Here is a 26,337-nt window from a genome sequence, read left to right on the forward strand (position 1 = left end):
CAGTCTTCACTGGGAAGGGCTCCAGCTACACTGCCTAAGTCACAGAAGGCAAAGGCAGGGACTGGGAGAATGAAAAACCGCCCACTGTAGGAGAAGATCAGGTTTGAGGCCATCTAAGGAACCTGAAGGTGCACAAGTCCATGGGACCTGATGAGATGCATCTGTGGGTCCTGAGGGAACTGGCGGATGAAGTGGCTAAGCCACTCTCCATCATATTTGAGAAGTTGTGGCAGTCTGATGAAGTTCCCATGAACTAGAAAAGGGGAAACATAACCCCCATTTTAAAAAAAGTAAAAAAGAAAGACCTAGGGAACTACAGGCCAGACAGTCTCACATCTGTGTCTGTCAAGATCATGGAGTGAATACTCTTGGAAACTATACTAGGGCACATGGAAAATACAGAGGTGATTGGTGACAGCCAACACGGCTTCACTAAGGGCAAATCATGTCTGACAGATTTGGTGGCCTTCTGCAACAGGGTTACAGCACTGGTAGATAAGGGAAGAATAACTGACATAATCTACCTGGACTTGTGCAAAGCATCTGACACTGTCCCACATGACATCCTTGTCTCTAAATTGGAGAGACATGGATTTGATGGATGGACCACTCAGAGGTTAAGGAATTGGCTGGATGGTCGCACTCAAAGAGTTGTGGTCAGCGGCATAATGGCCAAGTGGAGACCAGTGACAAGTGGTGTTCCTCAGGGTTTGGTGTTGGGACTGGTGCTGTTTGACAGCTTTGTTGGTGACATGGACAGTGGGACTGAGTACACCCTCAGCAAGTTTGCCAGTGACACCAAGCTGTGTGGCACGGTCGACACACTGGAGGGAAGGGATGTGCCATCCAGGGGATGACATAACACCCTATCTGGAGCACTGTGTCCAGCTCTGGTACCCCCAACATAAGAACATGGACCTGCTTGAGGGGGTCCAGAGGAAGACCAAAAGATGATCAGGGGGCTGAAGCACTTCCCCTATAAGGACAGGCTGAGAGAACTGGGGTTGTTCAGCCTGGAGAAGAGAAGGCTCAAGGGAGAGCTTATAGATGCCTTCCAGTACTTAAAGGGGCCTACAGGAAAGATGGGGAGGGACTCATAGAATAACAGAATATCAGATTGGAAGGGACCTCAAGAATCACCTGGCCTGAACTTTCTCAGAAAAACTACGGTCTAGACAAGATGGCCCAGCCCCCTGTCCAGCTGAATCTTAAAAGTGTCCAATGTTGAGGAATCCACCACTGCCCTGAGGAGATTATTTGAATGGCTGATTTTTCTCACAGTGAAAATTTTTCCTCTTGTGTTCAGTGGGAATCTCCTCAGGAGTAACTTGTACCCCTCAGGCTTCATCTACTCCACATGACTCCTTGTAAAAAGGAGTCTTTTCTGCACAGTTTGTATTTTAGAAGCTTTGAAGGCAGCTAATAGATCAGCAAAGCTATGGAGTATAACTAGGTTATTTTTCTCTGCTGGTGCAAAGTATCTTTGGGTTAAAGAGGATGAGATGGGCAAATATCTGCATTTGCTGCATGAAATTCTTTAATCTTATTTTAAAAACTGTCATCTAAAACAACTGAACTCAAAGCATTGCTGCTTAACAGTATGTACGTGTTAATTACATTTACCCACAGTTAGAGACTGAAGTTACCTTTTTCTCCTTGATCTCCCTTTTGGCCTTTGAGACTAACCATGTCCATGTTGTCCATCGTTCCAGGTTTTCCTGGGAGACCAGCTTCACCTTTATCTCCTTTGACACCAGGATCACCCTGTGGTCCAATTACACCTTTGAAACCTTGGCTACCTATAAAAGGATAGCACAGAATATTACAGTGGCGTAAAAAACTTCGCAAAAATACTTAGTAGACAACAACAAATGAAATTAGCTATTTAATCAAATTTTGAGCACTGAATACCATGCTCTGGAACATCTCATTTATCTCATATGAAACTTTTTTATACCAGACTTCACAATAGCTCTGTCAAAAAAGTTGACATTTTTTTCCTGCTTCACAGCCATTAATTTTAGACTCTCAAAACAATAGGGATGGGAGTTTGGCAGCAATACAGGGTCATTATTTGAAGGATTTAATTAAGTCCTTCCTGCTGGCTTTTTATAATTTCTAACGCAGTATTTTTCTTGGAGTAGTATCTATAGCATACTTACATCTAGCAAACCCTTATGTTGTTGACAAATGGATCAAAAATCCTGGCTCAGTGCCCAAATACATGACTGCTCCTAGGATATGGCTTTCTAAATTACACTATTCCTAACTTATAGGGAAGTTACTTGAGATAAAATCTTCCTTAAGCCAAGCATACTCCTTATATTTAGTTATTTCCAGTGTTGTCTTCTGTCAGGAAAAAGGTAGATTTTACAATTTTGATTCTGAGAAAACCTCTCATTTACCTTTTTCACCAGGCAACCCTCGATCTCCAACTGGTCCAGGAGTTCCTGGCAGTCCAGGAGTTCCCATAACTCCCATTTCTCCTTTGGGTCCTGAAACCAAAGTGAAAGAGTGAATAACAGAATAAAGCAAGCAGTGTAAAGTTCAAGAAATGGAATTATTTACACCCTATCACGTTAGGAATTGCACTACTTAAGGAAAAATGGGACAAATAAGATGATTAATATGAAATAGCCTGATTTTATTGAGAAAAGAGTAAAATCAATGATATGAAAACCAGAATAAAACACAGTTTGTAATGGGTTTTTGACAGATTCTTAAAACTTCCTATTACAGTAAACAATGCTGTAATTAACAAAGGCATTATTAAAACCACATTCTGTCAATGAAAATGTGCATAATAATCCCCTTTCAGTATTACAGGCTAAAGCCTAGTTCCTGCAAGTTACTGGATTTGATCACCCTGAGCAAGTTACTGGAGCAGCTTATTCTGAGTACTATCACACGACACATGCAGGACAACCAGATGCTCAGGCCCGGTCAGCATGGGTTTATGAAAGTCAGGTCCTGCCTGACAAACCTGATCTCCTTCTACGACAGGGTGACCTGCTTATTGGATGAGGGAAAGGCTGTGGATGTTGTCTACCTTGACTTCAGTAAGGTCTTTGACACCGTATCCCACAGCATTCTCCTGGTGAAACTGGCTGCTCGAGGCTTGGATGGGCACACACTTTGCTGGGTAAAAATCTGGATGGATGGCCGGGCCCAGAGAGTTGTGGTGAATGGAGTTAAGTCCAGCTGGCGGCCGGTCACAAATGGTGTCCCCCAGGGTTCGGTTTTGGGGCCACTCCTCTTTAACATCTTTATTGATGATCTGGACGAGGGGATCAAGTGCACCCTCAGTCAGTTTGCAGATGACACCAAGTTGGGTGGGAGTGTTGATGTGCTCGAGGGTAGGGAGGCTCTGCAGAGAGACCTGGACAGGCTGGAGCCATGGGCTGAGGCCAACTGGAGGAGTTTCCATAAGGCCAAATGCCGGGGGCTGCCCTTGGGCCACAACAACCCCCAGCAGCGCTACAGGCTTGGGGAGGAGTGGCTGGAGAGCTGCCAGTCAGAGAGGGACCTGGGGGTATTGATTGACAGCTGGCTGAACAGGAGCCAGCAGTGTGCCCAGGGGGCCAAGAAGGCCAATGGCATCTTGGCTGGTGTCAGCAATAGCGTGGCCAGCAGGGACAGGGAAGGGATCTTATCCCTGTACTCAGCACTGGTGAGGCCGCCCCTCGATTCCTGTGTTCAGTTTTGGGCCCCTCACTACAAAGAGGACATTGAATGACTCGAGCGTGTCCAGAGAAGGGCAACGAAGCTGGTGCAGGGTCTGGAGCACAGGTCGTAAGAGGAGCGGCTGAGGGAACTGGAGGTGTTTAGTCTGGAGAAGAGGAGGCTGAGGGGAGACCTCATCATCCTCTACAGCTACCTGAAAGGAGGTTGCAGAGAGCTGGGGATGAGTCTCTTTAACCAAGTAAGAAGCGATAGGATGGGAGGTAATGGCCTCAAGTTGCACCAGGGAATGTTTAGACAGGATATTAGGAAGCATTTCTTTACAGAACGGGTTGTGAGGTGTTGGAATGGGCTGCCCAGGGAGGTGGTGGACTCCCCATCCCTGGAGGTGTTTAACATAGCACTGAGGGATATAGTGTAGTTGGGAACTGCTAATGTTAGGTTAATGGTTGGACTAGATGATCTTCAAGGTCTTTTCCAGCCTAAATGATTCTGTAATTCTATGATCCACCAAAGGACTTAAGTAACAACTCAGTTACGTGTGCACAGAGCTGCTTTACCTAACGTCAGCCCATGTGTTTTCCCAAGCTTGGGCTCTTTGATGGATCAATTCCTAACTTAGTGAACAGACATGCTACCAAAGCTCAATAAATCAGTCATCAAAGATGCTGGTTTCTGAGGGAAAAGGTGTTTACCTGATGATCCTTTCAGTCCAATGGCCCCCTGTGGACCCGGCAGGCCAGGTAACCCAACAGACCCTGGTACTCCAGGCTGGCCCTGGCTACCTTTATCCCCTTTTGGTCCCGGCATATCTAGACCTGGGATACCAGGGAAGCCCCTTTCTCCTTTAATTCCAGGAAATCCTAGGAAAAAACAGAAGATACAGGATTAGTCCTTAACAGAGCAAGGGGAACAGCACCCTTAACAAAAATATCTGTAACGTCCACCTCCAGTTCAGAAATTACATGACATGAAGAATGAAGACTCAAAGCCAGACAGCAGAAATAGTCCTCATTTTCTAAAGGAGGCTTTGATCCTGTATTTATTACCCACTGATGACCTGAGGAGACAAAACAAAATGGCAGGCATTTTCTCAGGAGGCCTTGCCCTGCATTTGGACCAGATGGAGGGGCCTGCCAACATGCTTCCGCCATGCACCCCCCACTGACCTCACACCACAAAACATTTCATGAGCAACACTTTTACCAATGCCAATATCCATTTCTACCAAAAGTCCGCTCCTAAGCACGGTCATGGGATTATTTTCCTCTCACCTGGTGGTCCCTGGGGTCCCGGCTGCCCAGCAGGTCCTGGCGATCCCTGTGGGCCCAGCCCCGGTGCACCTGGAGGGCCCTGCAAGCCTTGCAGTCCTGGGAGGCCAGGGTCACCTGCAAGGAGACACAGACCAAGTGTCCTCTGATGTTATTTGAAATCTTGTTTGCTCAAGATGCTAGACAAGATACTTTGGAAGCACTTGACCAAGAAGGCCTCATTTCAGCCTCTAATACCTCCTGCCTGGGCTTGGAGGAAGGGCTGCTCTTTGTTGCTAGCATTTGCTACCAGTGGTTCTTAGGAGAAAACAAGGGGGAAAAAAAAAGGGCAAGTAAGATATCTCAGTGGTGAATAGACTTTTTGCTGCATCTATGGGGGATTGACTTCCGAAAAGAAATAGAAATACAGAGCTGTAATTTTCTGGTGACATTACCTCTGAATCCTTGCTGTCCAGGTATGCCTGGAAAGCCTTGCTCGCCACGTAAGCCAGGCAGTCCTGGACTTCCCTTTTCTCCAGGGATGCCAGCTGGGCCTGGGGGGCCTGGCAATCCTTTAGGTCCAGGGAGACCTACACCAGGTTCACCCTAGCCAGAGAAAAACAATAGATTGGAAGTCAACACATCAAAACCAAGAATTAATTCACTGACTGTTTTTAAATCACTCAGAGGCAGAGCGGTATACATGACTTCAAGGGAGAGCCATAAGCTCTTTAGCATTAATGCCAAGCATTCATCCATCTACTCTGTTCCTTTGTGCGCATAGTGGGAAACATAAAGGACAGTTTGGCCAACTTTTTCTATTTTTTTTAAAGAGCAGGATCTTTGCACAGATTCCTGTTAACACAGGCAGTCACAGATAATAGTATCCACAGTTGACACCTACTTTTTGACCTTGTAAACCTGGTACACCTGGCAAGCCATCCAGGCCAGGGGTTCCCGGATTCCCTGGCAGACCAGGTGAGCCAGGCTGACCTTGGAAACCTACAAAACAAAACAAAACTCACATCATTACTGTCTCTGCCTGTAAGTGTTCTCTGCTGTTTCTTCAAACCTCTAACTAAACTATTCACACCCTCACAGGGATATGTTTAAAAAGGTCTGCATAGTCTTTTATGTTAGACTTCTAGGGATGATAGTACTCAAATGTCTCAACAGAGATTCAAACACTAAGGTGCATTCAGCATTTGGCTTCTGATGAGAAACAAAAACCCAGAATAAATAAATGTTGAATGTCTCCTCTTAAACGAATAGTCTTGTGGGTTCATGTCATTGAGGAACATCCTGTCTGCCAAACTGGATTCCCAAAGTCTTCTTCAGAAAAGGCAACTGAGTGACGCACAACAAAACCCATCCATGAATCAACACCTCGTGTTCAGTATTTGTTGTGTGCACACAGCCACATCTGGCCCATGCATTCATATAACATTCTTCACTTAAAGATAGCACTCACTCAACACCAGCACACACTCAATAAATTGAGATGAAGTTCCTCTCCCAAACAAGTATCTCAGGAGTGGGAAATCCAGCTTCTAGGCTAAGCCCAAAGAAAGTCGTTGGGCAGAGCTGAATTCAAAGAAGGGTCTTTGAAATAAATGTATTAGATATATTATTCCTTCCTTGCTGGCATCAAAGAGCATACAACAATCCTCTTCCAGATGCAATGGGGCTCTTTTGCTTAGGTTTGTCCTATGTCAGTCTTGAAAGAACTAGAGGTGGTCACAGGTAAAGATTTGCCCTTTCTCATGAAGTCTTTCTGATCTTTCCAGTTCATTGGTGTGTGGAATCATAACAAATAAAATTTTAATGAAGACACACACAAGTATTTTGGAGATTTGAGGTGGCTGCTGAAAGCTCAGTCATCTAGTTCTAAAAGAGTAGCAGCACTATGAAATACATCTCCCCAAACTCAAAAACCAGAATATGAACATTCAGACTCCCTCTAAGCTATGTGCATACCCTGACAATGGCCATGCAGGGAAGACTGAACTTATGCTGAGTAAGCTGGTATTCTAATCAAACCACTCTCAGGTGCCTGGGACACAGCAGAGATGCTAGCTCTGGCCCAAAATTGTTATGGTTATGTCAGTATGGTTTTTTGACCAGCTACACACAGTGCTCCTTCAGAAAGATCATCTCATCTCTCAGCAACCTCAGTTGCTGCAGTGTAAGATGTTGTGCTATATCACTTTCTATTCTGGCAGTAGCTTTGACACTGTGTGTACCACATCACTGCACAAAGCAAGTGTGTATTGAGAGTATGCTTATTGTGGTGCATGTAAACTTCTGCAAGGGAGGTTCTTCAGCTGCACCTCCCAAATCTCATGCAGCCATGGCTAGATGATAGTGCAGACCTCCATCCACACTCCAGTAACACCAGCTCTGTTAGATAGATGACTTTATCTCACCTTTGGGTCCTGGAGGTCCAGGGAATCCTATACCTGGCTGCCCAACAGCACCTTTTTCTCCTGGCAGGCCAGGTCTACCTGGAAGCCCAGGATTCCCTTTGTCACCTTTGCAAGTGAAAACAAGAAAAATGTTAATACAAAGGCTAGCTTCTGGGGAACAGAGCCATTATGGTCTTCAGACAAAGATTAACATGCTAATGTACCTTGGGGTCCAGGGAAACCAGGTGGCCCAGGAAGGCCATCAGCCCCAGGAGGTCCAGGGAGCGGTACAGTTCGTCCTGCTTCACCCTTTGCTCCTGTTAATGCAAAGATGTATTAGGTACAGGAACCAATGAAAGTAAACAAGGGTGTTTCACCTAGACAGCAGTATTAGTCCATCCATATCATTACAACTGACTTGCTATGAAGTTTTTTTGTAGAAGATTCATAGAAAACTAGGATGAACTCAGTTTAGAATGGATCTAAACCACCCTCTGTGGTCTGTGGCCTAACAAACCCCAAGAAAATTGCCCTCAAAGATTTACAATTATACTGCTGAAAGGAAACTGTTTTAAATTAGAAAGTTTTTATTTCAGTCTTAAATTCTGGCGATCCTCTAATTTGTAGCATTTAAAGGGGGACAATTTCTATCTTTTTTTTTTTTGTTTTTTAAGCATACTATAGCATTACCTGGAAGGCCTGGTAAACCTGGGGTTCCAGCAAAGCCTCTGTCTCCTTTGTCACCTGGAAACCCTGCAGTGCCTATCCCAGGAGGGCCAGGAAAACCTCTTTCACCACGTACTCCAGGGAATCCAGGTTGGCCAGGGGGACCACGTTCTCCTTTCAAGCCAGCTGTACCCTAATTTTTGGAAAGTATAAGTGTACCTCTTGCCTGACTGGCAAGACAGAACACATTATCCTCTTTCTTTGAATATTTTGTAACTTGGATTTAGCACAGGTATCTGCAATGCTGAAGAAAGTGGATTTTTTATCACCAAGTACAACAGAAATAGAACTGGGTTCCACATGGAACAGCACATGGAAATTATACCTAGTATGTAGTGTGATTAACTGGACTATATAGTCTATGTTCCCAGTGGTGGATCTGGGAGCAGATGAGAGCTCCACACTGATATCAGCAGAATTCTCTCAGTGCAAGACTTTGAAGCATTAGTTTCCACAAGAAGAGAAGTATGCTTGAACAGAGTTGAATCCTGTTTTAACAATCTCTACTTGGATAACTGCATTCCCTCAATCATTTCTAGGTATCAGCTAAATCATCCACACTAGGTCTCACTATCAAGCTGTGAGAAAGGGAGAAAGAACAAAAATTACTGCCCATGTCCACAATTTTGTGGGAGAAGTAACCTTGTTCTATAGTCTTGAAAGTAACAAGCCATGCTGAATACATCTGAGTCAGATCACTTATCTGCATGGCGTGTAAAAAGAAAGGGTCAAAATCTAACTCTAAATTAGTCAGTTGTTGAAGTACTGTCTTCCTCACTAGTTCCAAGGAAACTGAAATATCATCTGAAGAAGAGGGATCTACTCAAGGTAAGGACAAGATGTGGAACAGTGAACGAGGCCAATAAACATAAAGCATGTATAGGGCATAAAAGCATGTGAATTCTGATCTGAAAGACAGAATGTATAGGACAGTATGCAAACACAAGTAAACACACAGTATGACAATATATAAACAAAGAAACACACATACCGATGCTCCTTTCGGACCCTGGAGACCTGGCAATCCATCTTTTCCTGGTCTTCCTTCTCTTCCAGGAGTACCTGGTTGTCCTGGGAAACCAGGATCTCCCTTTTCACCTTTCAGGATAGAATCATAAGAAAAATCTCCTGGTTCTCCTTTTGCCCCAGGGCTGCCCATAAGTCCTGGAGTCCCGGGGGGCCCCTGAAATTTCATAAATTTTGATATCATCAGTTGCCCTACCAACCCTTCAACTGATACAAAAGAAAACAAATCTTCAGAAATTGAAGAGTAAACCCAAATCAAGCAAACCATTAAGTTTGAGAATATTTTCCAGAACACAGCAGTGTGAATAAGGAATGAATACAAATCTTCTTGACTATTTTGTCATTTATCATATCACAGGTATATCATTTTAGACGGTGCATATAAACTTATACCACTTACACAAGAACTGCAGGCCGTGAGACCAAAAAACTACTCTGAATTTTCAACAGACTACCCCCTGGATTTCAGTTATGCATATTTATACAGTATCAGCATCAAGGTAAACGAGGCTTTTTAAAAAGTCATTTTCAGAGTTAAAGTGTCTGCCTAACCTTTAAATACTGAATTCTGTAATGCTGCAGAACCTATTTCCCTGATGCAAATGCATCAAAAGTATCTCTACACTTCCATTATAATTTACAATAGCAGCAGAAGTAGCACAAATACAGGAAACAAGCATGCAAAGACAAACTCAGCCAAACTTACAGGTTTAAATTGTTTATACAACCCCCACCATGATTTTCTTTCTTTCAAAACCTTTTAAATCAACTATAATATTCATCAAATATATAGGTTGTCTATGAAATTAAATTAATTGCCTTATACAAGGCTCAAACATTATTTGCACAAGAGCTACGGCTAACTGAAGTCCGAAAGCTTCTCCCTGGGTAGTTTATTTATGACATTTGGCTGATGCAAATACACGTTTCCCTTCATTACTAATGTTCATTGATTTTGTACAAATAACAATCACGGTCAGTTGGTACTATCAGAATACTACATACATTCTCAGAAAAGAGTTTTATAAGCTCTCCTGGGAATCAATTCTACCTAATAATATACCTATAGTATTTCCAAAATTCCAATTTTTCCCTACATATTTTCTAGGACTTACATGAACTTTTCTCTGTCTCTCTAATTTCAAGTGAATCAAAGCTACTCACTAGGGTAGTAAAGCACAAAATTCATGGGCAATGTCCACTGCTTATGGCTGATGTGTGCCCTCCACTTAAACCTGAACCAGAACACAGTAAAAGGTAATCTTTCCATTAGTTTTGGTGAGTCCTGGATCACACACTGAAGCTCTGGCTAAACAATATGAGCTTGCGAGGCTGGCCTCTATGTAGTTTTTCCAAGCTAAACTATATGCTGGATCACCATCTGGCTGAACTTTGTGGAGCAAAACAAGCCTAAAAGCATTCAGAACAGCAGTCAGACCTTATCTGATGAAAGACATGAACAGAACTTAAAAGGCAATAAAAGGAAAATAGAAAGGTGTGGCAAAACATGTGCTGAGAACAAATGCCAGATGTGAAAAAAGCTTAAATATATTAGGATGTCTTTTATTTTTTTCTCCACTGTTTCTTTCCTGGATACCACTGATATTATAGTAAATTCAGTCACTGAGTAATACCATCTTATCATGGTAGAAATAGAGAACAGACTCCATCCTAGCTAACTTTCATTGGCTGAATTCAGGCATCTAGGCTTTATTTATACTCAAGGGAGAGAAATAGATTCCTTGAGTAAGAAATTCATACAGGTGGGTTGGCTTAACTTCTGAAGGTGCATCTCTCTCACCAGTGGTGATAGAGGGGGCTCATCTCAGTGTGAGTTAAAGCTAGTGCACGTGAATGTCACTGAGATGTTGCTGAAAGTGATCAGCTGGAAGGAGAAAACAGCTTTGGGAAAAAAAGTCTGGGAAGACTCTGACAAATTCAGTCTACTTAGATTAGGAATGGTGTCAAAATCCACCTTATACTACCGGAATGTGTATGCTAAGGTAGCTCTTGACAGCATACCCCAGTGTACGTAGGGACACTCGAGTGAACTCTGACAAGATCAAATGTAGTTGTGCTAGTACAGTGCTCAGGTGTAATTTTTGTTACATTTTAGACGAGTGCTATGCTTATGCCTGTTCTGCTTCTGATATCCATCTTCACTCACTGAGAGTTTTGTTATGCTGCATCAACATAATTTATAAATGATCATATTATCAGGATACTATCCATTTTCACAGCCTTCCTTTATCTCCTCAAAACTATTCAGCTTTCCTGCTAACTAATTATGTTTTATGGAGTACACCACACATATTTCCCAAAATTTAAACTGCCAAAGTATACTGCATGCTAATATTAGATTGCTTAAAGTACACTAGATGGCACTGTCTCTCTCTCAATGTATATGTACACAACAGCAAAGAGTTATTGGAATGATTCACGAGAAGGTCAGGGCAGACCTGCATCTGTTTCCTGTGATATCCTACTTTTTACTCAACTCTACTGCTTAGCTTGCTCAGCCAGAAGGTCATGTGTCCTGCTGAGTTCATATGATGGGCAAACACAGAAATATAACCCATTTCTGACAGTTCTTGCTTCCTCTCATACCTCAACCACACTGATTCCTAGTTTATTTTGCTAGGCATGGTTCATTAATTTTATCACATCACTGTGCTGGTCTGTTTTTAAACAGAACTATTACACAACCACACTGATCATCACGTGTTTTTTGATCACACGTCTCAGAGGAAACACAGCATTTGGCAAGGCATTACTTACAGGTACCCCTGGAAGGCCATCAAGTCCAGGTAAGCCTCTGTCACCCTTGAAACCTGACTGTCCTGGAAAACCTTATCAGAGACACAAAAGTACAATTGTATTTATTACATGTTTTTACAAATAGCATTACAATTAGCATACATTGTATGTGAATTCTTCATGATCCTTTTCAAAGTGTCTCATTCCACTTCCAGTTATATCAACATAATGCTGCTACAGTCAGTGAGGTTGTCTGGACTTATGTGCTCATGGGCTATATGTGTCTGCATTTATAGACTCAGAAGCTGATGATTATCTTTAGACCTATCATGTAACCACTGCTGTCTTGAAACTACCGAAGCCATATTCATTTTTCTTAACAGCCACTAAAACAAACATTAGATATAAAGGCACTGTTTGCATGTGGCACTTCTTTCATATGGTAGCAGAAAAATAATTATATTTTTTTGGTCACAGAGTTTAATGCTAGGACTGGGAATGTATGTATGGGCCACTGCCAAGCCTGGGCACATAGAGCAAATTCTTCCCACATTATTTTTCACTTTCACAATCTTGTGTGAAAATATTTGGGCCACAGTTTGCAAAGATCCTCCACTGTGGCAAATTTCTGCTTCCTTAGTAATTATTGATGGCATCAGAAATTTGACATCAGGCCAAAAATAGGACTGTTCATACTCCTTTAATTAGTTTCTCAAGCAATTTGATTAGCGGGACAAAAAGTAATTAATCTTATCATATATGCTGCATTTGTAGATTTTAGACTACGTAGTTAATTCTCAGGTAGTTAATTATTTTTTACCTGCTGGACCTGGTGGCCCTTGTGGTCCTGGAAGTCCAGGAGGTCCTACTTTATCACATAAGGCACAGGATTCACCTTTGTCACCTGAAAAAAAAAAAAAAACACCCAACAAGAAAACATGATAAGAGTGAAAAGATTTAATACAACTGCAAGCAGGTTGGATTCAGGGCCAAGTATCAATTCAATACACTTCATGTTGAAAGAATAAAAATAAATACACTACTTCTAATTACATGCTTCAAAGAGAATTTATCAGCAAATTTATATTCAAAATTCTTTAAAATTTTTAAAGGAATGGCACGAAAATCAACTTAAGTCTTATCCTAGGGATAATATTTAACAGAACAGTTAAAAGGGACCAGCCTGAAGAGGATCAAAAAGAAGAAATATACACTGGGTATAGAAGAAATAAGATTAAAGCAGGAAAAGGACACCCTCTATAGTCACTGCAATTTCGCAGTATTAGAAAAGCAGTGAGCAGAATGAGATTAGGAAGAATTAACTATTGTGGAAATGAGTGCAGCTCATTTCTTTATATGTCCATTCAGTCAATGCTGCTAAAACACATGGTTGACAGTCCTATTTATAGGTGTTACAATTTTAGCTTCAATTATACTCATGTCAAGGATTCATAAGCCATTTCCATTCCTAACTCATCTGCCCCTCTCTAATTCTTCATCTCAGAATTCACATCTTAAATTGCCATGAACAGTTCAATTTATACTTAATGGGGCTATACTCAACCCCTTCTTTCTTCCTGGCTCCTCTTTCATTCCTGTGCTATCATTTATCACTTTCCAGCAATGTGTAGGCTAAGTGAAATGTAAGTGAAGTTTGTGTCACACAACTCAATACACAATATCCTTCTTTTACTTACCAGAGACTCAAGAAACATCTTCCATGCCCATGAACTATTTGTTTAAATAACTTTAAGTACACTTTCTCTGGATCCAGCCTAACTTGCTCAGCCTCTTTATATACCCAAGCTCCAGGGTGCAGAGCATTAGAAAGCAATCACTTTAAAATAGTATTACCTTTCTCTCCCATCTCTCCTGGAAATCCATCTCTTCCTGGAAGTCCAGGACTACCTGGTGCACCAGGTTCTCCCTGCTGGCATTGATCAATCCCATCTGCAATGAAAATGCAATAGAGAACATTGTTTGACAAGTTCAGGCTTCCGTTATAGGGCTGCATTTATGAATGTCCCAGATGAACATATTTGTGAAGTCTGTATGTCAGGATAGCATTTTACTTTTCTATTTACTTTGAAAAATTTAACTGGGATTCTGTATTCTGATTCCACATATACTGCTTAAAAAACCCCAAGAATTACAGAGAAATGACAGGTTCTGCCATAATAAGGTTACAAACAACATTCACATAAATCTGTTTTTATTGTAAGTTTTGGCTAAGAAAAGTGCTGTGGGTGAAAAAATTGCTGGTTTGATCCTGAAGAGAATGGAGAATATTGAAGTTCTGAAGAAATTAATTATTTTTTTGTACCCTGACTTTGTCTTCAATGGTTTAGGAAACTTTTTTGGTCAAGAGCAGCTTGTTAACATATATTTGACTTCCTCACACTGACCAAGTTTCCTGAAAACAATAAACTTCATATGTTAGGAACTGAAACAGGTAACAAATGAGAATATTTATTAGGCTTGATATGAGAACACAAACTGTGCTTGTTCTGTTTGATGATACAGCACAGGTTCTGACCCAATACAATATTATATCATTTTGGCCAAAGCCAGTAGTCAAAATGATAATCTGAAGTTTGGCAAACAACAGTTAAATTAAAACAAATTCTTTCCCATTATGCACTTGAAGAAAGCTAAAGAAGTGTCTAGGGAAAGAACAGAATTAAACAGTGACAGAAACATGCTGTATGAAAAACAAGAATTACTCTTATTTTTAGGGCAAGGTAAGATTTAGCTGTTTAATTCCATATTCTAGACACTGGATTTTGTACTGCTTGTCAACCACAGCAACAACTAGGCATCTTCAATTATTTTTGAGCAAAGTGGTTTTGGTTTAGGAATTCCATGGAGAATAATGTTCCTTTCAATACTTTTAGACTACCTAAACTACTGTAATATTCTGTTATTCTTTATCTTGAATGACAATTTAACTTGCAATAGTAGTATCACCTATAGCAAAACTTTTCGTTCAATAGAAGAGTTAAAACATCAGTTGTAAGGAGCTATTAAGCATGGACCACTTTCATATGCACTTTTTTTCATTACTTCATTGCAGAGCAAAACCAAAACATTTTTCTCTTTAAAATGCTTTATCAGAATCTAATTATAAATAGCTGTATAATGTTATTATCTTTACTACTAATATTATGTATTTGTCACACATTACTAGCTTTTCAATTAGATCTATAAAGCATGTGTTGACCCCATTCTCCTGTAAGATAATTTCATTTTACAATAAAAACTTTTGGCAGACTAGTATCTCAGTCTGCAGTTCTTACACCTGCTCAATCTGTTACATCGATTGGTACTGCAGACTTGTAAATTGTGATATTAAACAGCTACTTTTTATGCTAAGAAAAATATTAGGATCTGTTATTTTTTTAATTGAAAATCTACAAATCTCTAGGTTGGCACATTAGGACACAGAGAAAACTAATATCTATTAAGCTCAATTATTTGGTTATATAGTAACAGTCCACAAAGAAATTCTGAAGAAATTTTAAAAACGTTTAGCAAAGAATCATTGTCCAAGTAAGGAAACAAGTGGCTTGCTGCCTCACAGAACAGCTTTTACTTGGTCCATTAAAAACTCAGGTATGTTTTTTCCATGATATAGATGCAATCTGATCATAGCTTTTACAATCTTGTCTCTTTTTTCCTTTTTATGTGATGCACCATGAATTATTGAGTCTTCATTGTGTAAAGCAATCAAGTGCTTTTCCTACCTGTTTTGCCTGGAGGACCTGGTGGGCCAGGCAACCCCGGGGGACCTGGGAAACCATCTCTTCCAGGGGGTCCAGGTAAAGGGAATCCTGGAGAACCCTTTTCACCTTTTTCACCTCTTTCTCCAGGGACACCAGGTGATCCTACCCTGTCTGGAAGTGGTTGACCTTTGGACAGAGTAAAACATACATGAAAAAAGTGACAAGTGAAAAGACAGTAACATCATCAACGTATTAGCTTCCATTAGGTTTCAGAGAGAAATGGGTAAATGTTATTGCAAAATAAAAAAGGGACTGTATTTTTACTGTTGGTGATTTATACAAAATTGACATTATATATTCACTACAACTCAGAGTAACTCACTTTGGTTAGGTCTGTAGACAAACACACTTATTCTGCACTAAGTGCCTTTCTGAGAGTTAACTGAAACAACTTTTGCTGTGCAGTAATTGTGGTGACACAGGAGTTAATTTAGCTTAGAAACTATTATAGACTTCCTTTACCTCATAATAAACTAACTCTAAAACACACCTAGAAAAGGACAGCATGTCTAAGATCTTCAGTAAATAAGTATTAGCCAATGCTAGTAGATTTCAGAAATGCTAAAACCAAAACTGTTTGTAGGATTAATAAGCAAACAGCAACCAAAAATGAGAAGCAGTTAAACAGCTAGAAAAAAAAACTACTGAAGATATCCTTTTAGATATTTGTACAGTCACACAGGTCTTCATACTTTAATGAGTTATTTCAGTTCACAACTAATCACTAGCCTTGCTCGCTAAACCGTTTTGAGCTTTCTGCAGCATTGCAAGAAGATATGAAAGTCATACAAATCTCAATTTCTGTAGGGTAATGACAAACTAAGAGCTACCATTCTTCTTGTCTTGTCACACAGAATTCTTCAGGGACTATTACAGCCTGCAGTATACAGTATCTCCTCCCTAAATTGAAAAATTTCCTGGAAACTATCTTGACCCTGGCTCGCATTAATTTCATATTTAGCTCACTGTCAAGATAGAAAATGTGAGCAAAGGAGGTAGGAGCACTAGTATCAATGCAGGATGTGCTAGAGTTAGGTTTCAGTAAGTGACTTGCTTTTTTTAAACAGCAAATATCATGGTTTAGTTCAAACACATGTACATATACACATAATAGCAGGTTGTCATGGATGTGAAGATGTTAAGACCAAGAAAAAGGCAACACTTACAGGCAAAAGAAATAACTCTTATGAGATCAAGTGACACAGTGAAAAAAAAGCAGAAAGCCTTCAGGAATAACTTTGATCTAATAAATATTATTTCTCCCTGCAAACCTTATTATATATCAGCAAACACATATAGAGCTGAAGTAAGAGCAAAATAAATAATCTACATGTGAGTATACATACATAGGTACACATGCACATACCCACACACATTTTACAACTCTTCCTGCCCAATGGAGCCATACTCTCTGGGCTATCTCCGGTGACCTGTGCACACTACTTCAGTTAAGCAGAAAGTTATCAGGGCTGTACACAAAGAGCAAGGCTGAATCATATCAGAGACACAAGAAAAGCAATCTACAGGAAGGTTCTAGGGGGATAATTAGGCCCCCAGAGAGGCCACTGCCTGGGTGTTCTGTAAGTCAGGCAGTAAGTGGCAGCAGCTAAGGAGAACATCTCTCAGGACTCCACCCAAGAAGAACACAGGAAAAATGTGAACAAAATCAATGGCCATAAATTCATACCTGGAAGTCCTGGGATTCCTTGTATGCCAGGGAAACCTTCAGAAAGAGAGGTTTTTAATTAGGCAATGAAGTCAGCAATTCCAACGTCAGTGAGCTTTTAGCACATACTATTTAAGTACACATTACAAGCTAGTATGCCCTGAATCAAAGGTTAAATTAAATAATCTATAGATATCTGCAAATGATACAACTAAGGAAAAGACCCTGCTGTGTGCCATCTTCTTCACCGATCTTTCTTCAATAGGGTAAGGTCTGTAATAGGGAAAATGGGAAAGGAAATTCTGGATTTTCCCTGTTTGCTGATGAATTTTGTAAATTATGCAAGGCAATTGTAAGATTAAGATTTAGCTACTGACTTTTTTAAAGGGTCTTAAGATTCTCTGCATTATTATCCTCTTTACTCTTGTCTTGATTTCCATCTTTTTTAAATAATCTCACTGGATTATTTAACTGCCATAAAACCAGATAACAGTTTATCCTTTTCTAATCTATAACTGAAAGGCAGTCTTATTTATGATGAGAAGAAGCGTCATACAAACTAAAACAAAATGTAATAACCCAAAAGCAATTCATTAAATAACAAATATTTCATTGTCATATAGAGCTCCTGAGCTCACAGATAATGCAATTTTAATTTCTTTTAATAAGAAAACTAAAAGCATGACTCAATCAAAAAGACAAGACAAAATACTTACCTTTTTCACCTTTTTGACCTTTTGCTCCTGGCAAACCTGAAGCTCCAGGCTCTCCTTTTTCACCAAATCTATCTACTGGTCCAGGATCTATAAACTGAATCACAGGACAAAGACTAGAACACTAGAAACATACCACTGTGTCCTCCTTTGTATCTCCCCCATCTTGACCTGATTGAACAGAGGCCATTTTGGTTTGTAACAACAATTTTGAGCAGTTTTGGCTATACTTGCAATTTCTTCAATATATAACAACTGCTGTGAGAGGGTTGTAGCTGCTGAGGAATTAGCAGAGAAAAGAAGTATTTCCTATTCTACCAAAATTCTTTCATATGACTAGTAGGATTAAGTGGAGAGCTTTATAGCACCTTTCTGAACAAGAATGATGCCAAGAAACCTCAGCATGATATAAGTACTGACCCATTAGAGGTTTGTATTACCTTTAATTTTAAAATATTCTGTTCTGAAAATTTCTGCTAACATTGATCTGAGCTTGACATATAGGATACTAACATTTACAATAAAATATTCAGGAAGTACATACTTTGACAATTTTTCAAATCAAATTAGCAGACATTGGGAATTTTCCCCCATGTTGAGGAAGCAGCACCACCATCAACGATCTATTTGTTGCTGACTAATACCATTTTTTTTTAAAGTGTTAATTTACAGACTGCAAAGCTGATAGACTTACTGCTTTGAACTGTCTTTCGGATACTTTGTGTTGATTAACAATGTCTATCATTTTCATAGTCCAAAACATTTGAAATTAATTTGTTTTGAGAGTTCCTTTCCCAAATTTCAAGCATATATAGAAGAACCATATCCAACTTTTGTTTTCATTAAGAAAAAATGAGGACATGACTGATTAGAATGAGATTAAAACATGCATAGTCTCTCTTTTTTCCTTCATCTGAGCACTCTGAATTTCACAAAATTTATATTTCCATTTAAGTGTAAAATAAAATAAAAATATATTTTACTTACTCTTCCTGGAGGTCCTGGAAAACCTCGTTCACCTTTGTCACCCTAAACCAAAATACAATTTACGTTTTAAATCCAGATCAGATTTTCTTTCCCACAAAATAGGTTTTCCTTAGCAAATGAACATTTTGATACAGATTCAGACAACTTCCAAATGGTAAGTGTCTGGACCATTATAATAAGCAGGAAGCAGTGAGTTTGTGGCCTGTACTGCTTTACACTATATAAAGAGAAACTGGAATTTTTATAGGAAAATCCATTTGTACATATGCTGGGTGGGCAAAGAGCTTGTGAAAATAAAGCCTGCATTAATCAATTCTTTTAAGAGATCTAAACTGAAGATACCTAAACTACCTTAATTTTGACTTTTCCTAATCTCTGAGTGATGATTTTACAGCTTAGTAACATTAATTTAATATTACTTTATGTGCATTCATTGATTTAATGAGCATCTATGAGCACTGCATACAAGCTCTTAAACACCTCATTCTGTGTGATGGGAAGCAAAGGCTACTGCTACGCACCTTTGTACCAGGCTCCCCGGGTCGTCCTGGAATCCCAAACCCACCAGGCAAACCCTGTGTGTAGAAGACAACAAAACCAGAAAAGACAACTACAGTTGCATCTTAGCCCTGGCAGTATCAAAGTTTTAAATTTTCAAACCAGTCACTAATTCATCTAAAGCAACAACTTTAAGTAAACAATTCAGAAAGCTAGAAAACTTCAACCACTTACAATACACAGACTTTTCTTTGTTTTGAATGTAAGAAACAGTACTGGAAATTCAGTAAAATACATACGACTTCTCCTTTTGGTCCTGGTTCACCATCTTTTCCAGGCTTTCCCTGTAAAACACCAAGTTCCACTCTGTTTAAATGGATGGCCACACATATACAATTTCTAAACATGGTGGATGAAACACTAGAAAAAACAATCACTACTGAAATGCATTAATTGATGTATGCTAACAGTACAGAGGTACAAAGCAGGCAAATTGTGGCTGCCTAGTGCTTATGTTACTCAACATCCTACAAGATGCAGAATTAAATAAAATCTTGCAAATCTGTTCCCAGATCCAGGAATAACTTATGGGTTTCCCAGCCAAGGAGGCTTCAAGACATAATATATCAACAGCACAGGAAACTGGAACCAGACCCAGAAACTTTTCCTTTCATAGCATCCCTTTCTATATATATATACACTCCCCAACCTCACAAAACCTTTATTCATTGATGTTTGGTGGCTCAGTTTCAGCAGAAGGCTTGGACAGTGGCCCTGTATCAGATCACGTGGTAATCTAGTGGTAAAAAACCACTTCCTCTAAATTGAAAGCTGTAATTTCAAATAACAAGGTGGATGACAACCTAGAATCCAAGACTCCCTACTCCAGAGTAAAATGATTCACTATTGCACCACTGTGTTAGCCTACAGAATGGATTACCTTTCCCTGAGGTAATCAACAGGTACATGATAAATGACCTAGATGGACTAACCTACTTCTGACCATTCTCTTCCTCTTCCTATGGATGATGAAGGGACTGCACCTAAGCTTGTAGCCTAATCTACTGGAGGCTGGCTTTTAGTTGGTGTCACAACTGTATGCGTATTTTAGGCAATATGAATATGTCCCATAAACCCAAGAAAATAGTATACTTAATACACAAAGTAACAGTGCATACAAGTCAGTCTAAAAAAATAATCTAACAAACAAATGTGAACAGGCCACCACCACCAAAGTGTGCAGCTATGGTATCTTATAAAGCAGGGTTACAAGTAAATTTTAGTGATTAATTAAAACTATGATCTGTAAAGTCAGGAGAGTCTTCAAATGTAAACTGTGATTGGAATTAATCATATGGTTTCATTTCATGAAACTAGAATATCAGAATATCCCAACATCTGTTCATCTTTCAAGTCTTATCTTAATTCCAGAAGTAGCTATGATTTCCTTGAACAGCAACAATGGTACATAAAATATCTTAGAAACTTTGTTTAGGGAACTGTGCAGAATCTGAAATCTGTATTTCTGAACAACTCAAAGATGCTCTGATTTCCTCAACATTTCTCCACTCCAGCTTTCAAGTACTCCTTTACTACATACATACACACATGATAGCAAAGATAATCCCATCACATATCTTTACTGAAAGGATGACAGAACATTTGACCTTGAAGTACAGTAGAGAGGGAGATTTTATCTTTTTCAGACTGAAGTATAATTCAATGCCTATGGAAGTGTTGGATCTTTTCCTAGCAGCTTATGAAGACCCACAATTTGAGAAACAATGCTTTAGAAACATTTGCATGTAGCAAACATATGTTTTAGCTGCCAGCTCAGCTATGAAAGATATAGCATGACTCATGCAAAAGTTGTATGGATAAGACTATAATATAAGGCAAACTAGGCAAATGTAACAGACCTTAGGGCCACAAGCTTCTACAGTCAGGCTAGAAACTAGCAAGTGAACACATCTCAGTCATCTAAATGTTTTGCTCCATTCATCTTCTTTGTAAGAAATAGTACCTTTAGGTTAAGAACGCTTATTTTGTAGATTGTAAGTAAGAATATTTGAAATAATTTCAACATGTTCCATTTAGCTAAAGTCATTCCTAAAGAATGATTTGGTTTACTTTGCTTTTCCTTCTTTTCTGGAATGACTTAATCTCGCTTCAGTTGGGATCAATGTGAGTCTTGCCTTTGCCTTCAGCACTGCAAGCTGCTGTTAGGTGTCTTTAGTTATCTGAAAGTATGCTATGTACTAATATTACTGTATGTTATTACTACCTTGACTTGTACACCTGTCCTACAGCAAAATTTGCTTGTTTGAAATATACCAAATTTGCTGCTTCACTAATGGTTACTAAGCTTCATTAGCTTACGGAAACAATACAACTGTAATTATAGTATTGATAAAGTTAAGCATACTTACACGTGGACCAGGCTTCCCAGGTTCACCCTTTTCTCCTTTGAAACCCGAACCTGGCAATCCCTGAAAAAAAAAAAAAGAAATACATACCAGATTAAAAATGCTGCCAAATTCTAAAGTAAATTTGCTTTTATCAAATAGCTACAAAGATATTCAGGACTATTATCAGATTCTTCACAATTTTTATAGTAATACAAAAAAAAGTATACACAATACTCACCGGAGTACCCTGTTCACCCTTTTCACCTGGATCACCCTAATGAAATTATTAAAAAAAAAAATAGATTAGTAAGGAAAATATTGACCATTCTTCATTTAGGTTGGAAATCATTTAATTCTTCATGTCAGCAAAAGCACATTTAACCCCGTTCTCCACTTCAAGAAATATGCCTAAGAGTGAGATGTGCAAGAAGTTAGACAAACACAAAATGTGAATCCATTAAACTAGTTTATTATACTAATATATGTTGCTTAGACTGCCTAATTCAATAATACAAAAATTCATTAGCACTCAGATTCCATGAATGCAAATCTACATATGAAAAGTCCAGTATATGCTACTTAGTTCACATTTTTAGAATATTTGGTGTTTACAGGACTATGCTTATCAATCGTCCTTCCTCAGAAAGTCCTCTGCTGTATGGATTACTTATTTAAGCAATTATTTATTCATTTATCATTTATCATATATTTTTCAGAGAAACATCTAGAAGACAATCAAAATTCATTCATGAAGTAAAACAGGGAGAAATTTTTGAAAAACTGGCTCTAGGTGACATAATATTGCCTTTTTCTTGTTTTACTTATGCTTGCTAATTCCTATTTATCATGTTTTAATGAATAGTAAACAAGATTAATCATTTAAGGTCTCACCTTTTCTCCCTTTATGACTTCACTCCCTTTTTCTTTCATATGTGGTGCTGGTCCTGGGGGGCCTGGGGGGCCCCTTACCCCTTGTTCTCCCTGTCAACACCAAATTCAAGATAGTCTATTGAAAACAGTACTGACACTGAGAACAAACATTACTAAGACCAATAACATTAAAGGGAACTACCCCTCACCTTTAAAAATATAGCAAAATGAGTTTTTTAAACTCTTACTTCAGTAAAATCCGTCAGAAAAAGGGTTACATACAGTTATAGAAGACACAACTGTACAACGGGTGACAGAGAGAGACTGCCCTCAAGAAAGATCCCTAAATCTCCTGTTAGGGTGACGATTGAGTAATACCAAATATCAGGAACATATCCAATTAATTATTGCAATAGTACAAAAGCTTTTCAGTGCCTCCTTTAGGAGGAAGGAGATTAGGAAGAAAGAAGTCAAGTGCAGAAAGTCGATGCCTGAAGGAAACTGTTAGTCAAAGCTTACAGTATCCCATCAGCTTTACAACTGTCCATAAAGGCCAACTTCAAGATGATAACTGTGGATCATACTTTTTTACTATGTATGTGTCAGAACCTCATCTCCTTATTTAATGCAAAAGCACTCTTTTACAGTAAAACAACTCCAAAAAGGCTTGATACATTTCTGTTACCATTAAATTTTTGTGAAAGACAAACTGGAGGAGTCGAGGAAATCTCCACATCTCTGACAAACATTTTTCAAGAAATTTTATGATAACGTTAATTTCAACAACGTGTCACATCCAAAAAAATGCTATCCATTAGGAATAGTGTGACTCAAAATACATAAATAAAGTGGTGGATAAAAATCCTGCACCTAAGTTATACTCCAAAAGGCTTCTGTTAATGACACTCATGAGAAGCTTCTGGAGAAGGGTTCAGACACACTCTCAATTTACCAAATAACCCATGACTGCATGTATTTCTTGGCTCCTGAAAACACATCATAAGGCACTTCAGCCTAGACCTCTCAGTGAGAGAGTTAACAGATTACACCTAACATGTTTTGCCTCCCATTTGATGCTGTTAAGAGAATAAATGGGATCCTGAAGCACATCTTTTGGCTTATTTTCATTCAAAAGTAAACCAGTCTGTGTGCCCTGAAAACTGCTCCTGGCTGAGTCAAGACACAGTAAAAGGGGACACCTGAAAGACATGCTTTAAAAGTAGATCAAACCAAACTAATGAAGACAGGCCCTCAAGAGTACTACCACAATTAATTCTGATAATTCTGGACAGCACATTAAATCTTATCACTCAGAATTAAATCAAATAAAACTCATGATGAGTCCTAACATACAGATAAATGTTTCCAGATCTGCCTACTGCAAACTAGTTGGTACTAGTTACAGCTGGAAAACATGTTAATGACCAAAATTAATGACCAGGTATAACATCATCATGAACAAAGCCTGTAACCATTCACGACTTTCGATCATTTAGGTGTAAGTTACAGATTTACTCAAGTCTTCCAAAAATTACAATGCTGATTTTCTCCATTGATTGATTCCAACAGTTTATTTAAAACAAAATATCAAGAACATTTCTGACAGTAATTCTTTAGAAGTTTTCAAGAAACTTACCTTTTCACCTTTGGGACCCTGAAAGCCCAAGCCCATGTAGCCCTGAAAATACAAATTACACATACTTAATTTTCATCAGTAGTGCATACATGCATACATACACTCATATGAAGGTATTCTGTACACAGCAAAAAAAAAGTTAAGAGAGGAGATAAAAGACAGAATATGTCTTCTAAATGCACCTGTGAAACAAATAAATGATTATGTCCTTAACCTCACTGCTGGTTAAGTCCTGCATCACAGCAATTTGTGAATAAAATAGATAAAACAAAAATTATCAGCTGATTTCATTGTCAGTATGCATTTTACAACATTTTAGCAAAAATTTGGGCATTTTTATGAGTTCAACTAATCATAGAATGTTGTAATTGCTACTGATTTGATCAAATGAGATCTAAACAAGTTTGAAGAAAACCTAAAAATTGTGTTAAAAATATCTCTTTATGATGCCCATTAAGACATAAAAATAAATTCCAAAGTGTAAAAAACTCACTCTTTTAGGACCATTAGTTTCCAAATTTTGGGGGATCTGGTGTGCCAAATAAATAAACAAATAGACAATCTTTACAATAGAAAGTGTCTTACCTTCTCGCCTGGGAGTCCTGGTGGCCCTGGGGGACCCTACAAGACAGTATATTTTAGCATATATATGTATATGTATTCCACATGAGGTGGAATAATGACACCTTTTATGAAGACAGCAAAAATGCAATTGTTTCCATTAAACCAAGATGTATTTTTCTGCTATTGTGCACAACTCACAGCTTAGAATAAACAATAAAAACAAACAGAATCTGTCTAAGACATCTCATCAGACTTTAGTTTTCATTTAAGAGCTTTGGACCTAATCAGCATTTAGACAAGAGACAATCCAAAAGAAGTCTATGGTATGCACTGTAAAATAACTTTATTTCTGGCTTTTATTTTTTCAGTTTTGTATGCTAAATATTACTCCTCACCTTCTCTCATTAAAATTGTTCTTTTTCACATCAACAAGTGCAAATGCTGACTAAACTGTACTACCATTTTCCTTTACAACATTTTCAGTTTTCTCCAGAAGGGTAAGAAATCTCACACAGCTCCCTTTAATACTGAACTTTAATACCCACTGAACACAGAAACACTGGGTGGACTTTTACCAGATGGAAATAACTGATCCCTGATAGTGTTACCTGCATCCAGTGCAGGACGAGAAAGTATCTGTTAGACCTGTCAAAATGTCAAATAGCTGAAACACCTTCAGCATTTGGCAATTACCATAACAGACAGTTGATATCCTGCTTTCCACAGTACTACTTAATGTGGCTGCCCGTAAGAACAGCCTCAGTAAACTTATTTATTGATTTAGATCTGGCTGCTAGGTTTGTAGTTCATCTTCTGTAAATTAAGTGAAGAAAGAAGGAAAAGGAGGAATACCTATTCCAACCCCTCCCACACAAAAATAGTCTCCAAACCTACAAGAAGATAAGATGACTGTAGGAGCAACTGCTATTGAAAACCTACGTTACTCAGTCATTCCTGCCATAATAAGAGTCCAGGAAGTTAAACAGGAAGCCTGGAACCAGAGGTTATCTTTATCAAATCCCAACAAACACCGGCTACACAAACCTTGTAGAACTTTCCTATTATAAAGCTCTATAAGTAAAGTACAAATCACCGTAAGAGGAAACTTACTGGATCTCCTGGAGGACCTTGTGGCCCCATTGGTCCCTGAAACCCTGGAGTTCCAGGTGGACCCTATGAAAAATTAAAATGGCGTAATTAAAAAGTCATGTTTATTTTGTAATTTCATGATATTTATAAAATTTTAATTGAAGCTCACTGCTATTCAAACCATTCAGACTTACAGGTAGTCCAGGTTGGCCAGGAAAGCCTTTATCACCTTTTAGCACACTAGGAGGTAAAAGACCAATCACTTCACCTGGATCTCCC

At 39.0% G+C, this 26,337-nt stretch overlaps 1 protein-coding gene across 1 annotated transcript in view; it reads right to left on the minus strand.

The window, feature by feature from the left end:
* COL4A1 (collagen type IV alpha 1 chain) overlaps nt 1-26,337 on the minus strand; it is a 105,912-nt gene that overhangs the window by 24,737 nt on the left and 54,838 nt on the right. Inside the window, exons 9-34 of the mRNA XM_026845799.1 lie at nt 26,253-26,336; nt 26,080-26,142; nt 24,991-25,026; nt 24,406-24,447; nt 22,791-22,880; nt 22,138-22,173; nt 21,921-21,980; nt 19,791-19,835; nt 19,515-19,568; nt 18,994-19,035; nt 18,010-18,103; nt 17,315-17,350; nt 15,589-15,753; nt 13,700-13,795; nt 12,666-12,749; nt 11,867-11,937; nt 9,054-9,245; nt 8,027-8,195; nt 7,561-7,653; nt 7,358-7,462; nt 5,836-5,933; nt 5,387-5,537; nt 4,956-5,069; nt 4,377-4,544; nt 2,406-2,495; nt 1,647-1,799 (exon numbers count right to left, since the gene is read on the minus strand). Of these exons, the coding sequence (XP_026701600.1) occupies nt 1,647-1,799; nt 2,406-2,495; nt 4,377-4,544; nt 4,956-5,069; nt 5,387-5,537; nt 5,836-5,933; nt 7,358-7,462; nt 7,561-7,653; nt 8,027-8,195; nt 9,054-9,245; nt 11,867-11,937; nt 12,666-12,749; nt 13,700-13,795; nt 15,589-15,753; nt 17,315-17,350; nt 18,010-18,103; nt 18,994-19,035; nt 19,515-19,568; nt 19,791-19,835; nt 21,921-21,980; nt 22,138-22,173; nt 22,791-22,880; nt 24,406-24,447; nt 24,991-25,026; nt 26,080-26,142; nt 26,253-26,336 (2,431 nt within the window). The remainder of the gene's footprint in view (nt 1-1,646; nt 1,800-2,405; nt 2,496-4,376; nt 4,545-4,955; nt 5,070-5,386; nt 5,538-5,835; nt 5,934-7,357; nt 7,463-7,560; nt 7,654-8,026; nt 8,196-9,053; nt 9,246-11,866; nt 11,938-12,665; nt 12,750-13,699; nt 13,796-15,588; nt 15,754-17,314; nt 17,351-18,009; nt 18,104-18,993; nt 19,036-19,514; nt 19,569-19,790; nt 19,836-21,920; nt 21,981-22,137; nt 22,174-22,790; nt 22,881-24,405; nt 24,448-24,990; nt 25,027-26,079; nt 26,143-26,252; nt 26,337) is intronic.

This window comes from Athene cunicularia (assembly GCF_003259725.1).
Source record: "Athene cunicularia isolate RWA chromosome 1 unlocalized genomic scaffold, athCun1 chr1_part1, whole genome shotgun sequence".
In the NCBI taxonomy this organism is placed as follows: domain Eukaryota; kingdom Metazoa; phylum Chordata; class Aves; order Strigiformes; family Strigidae; genus Athene; species Athene cunicularia.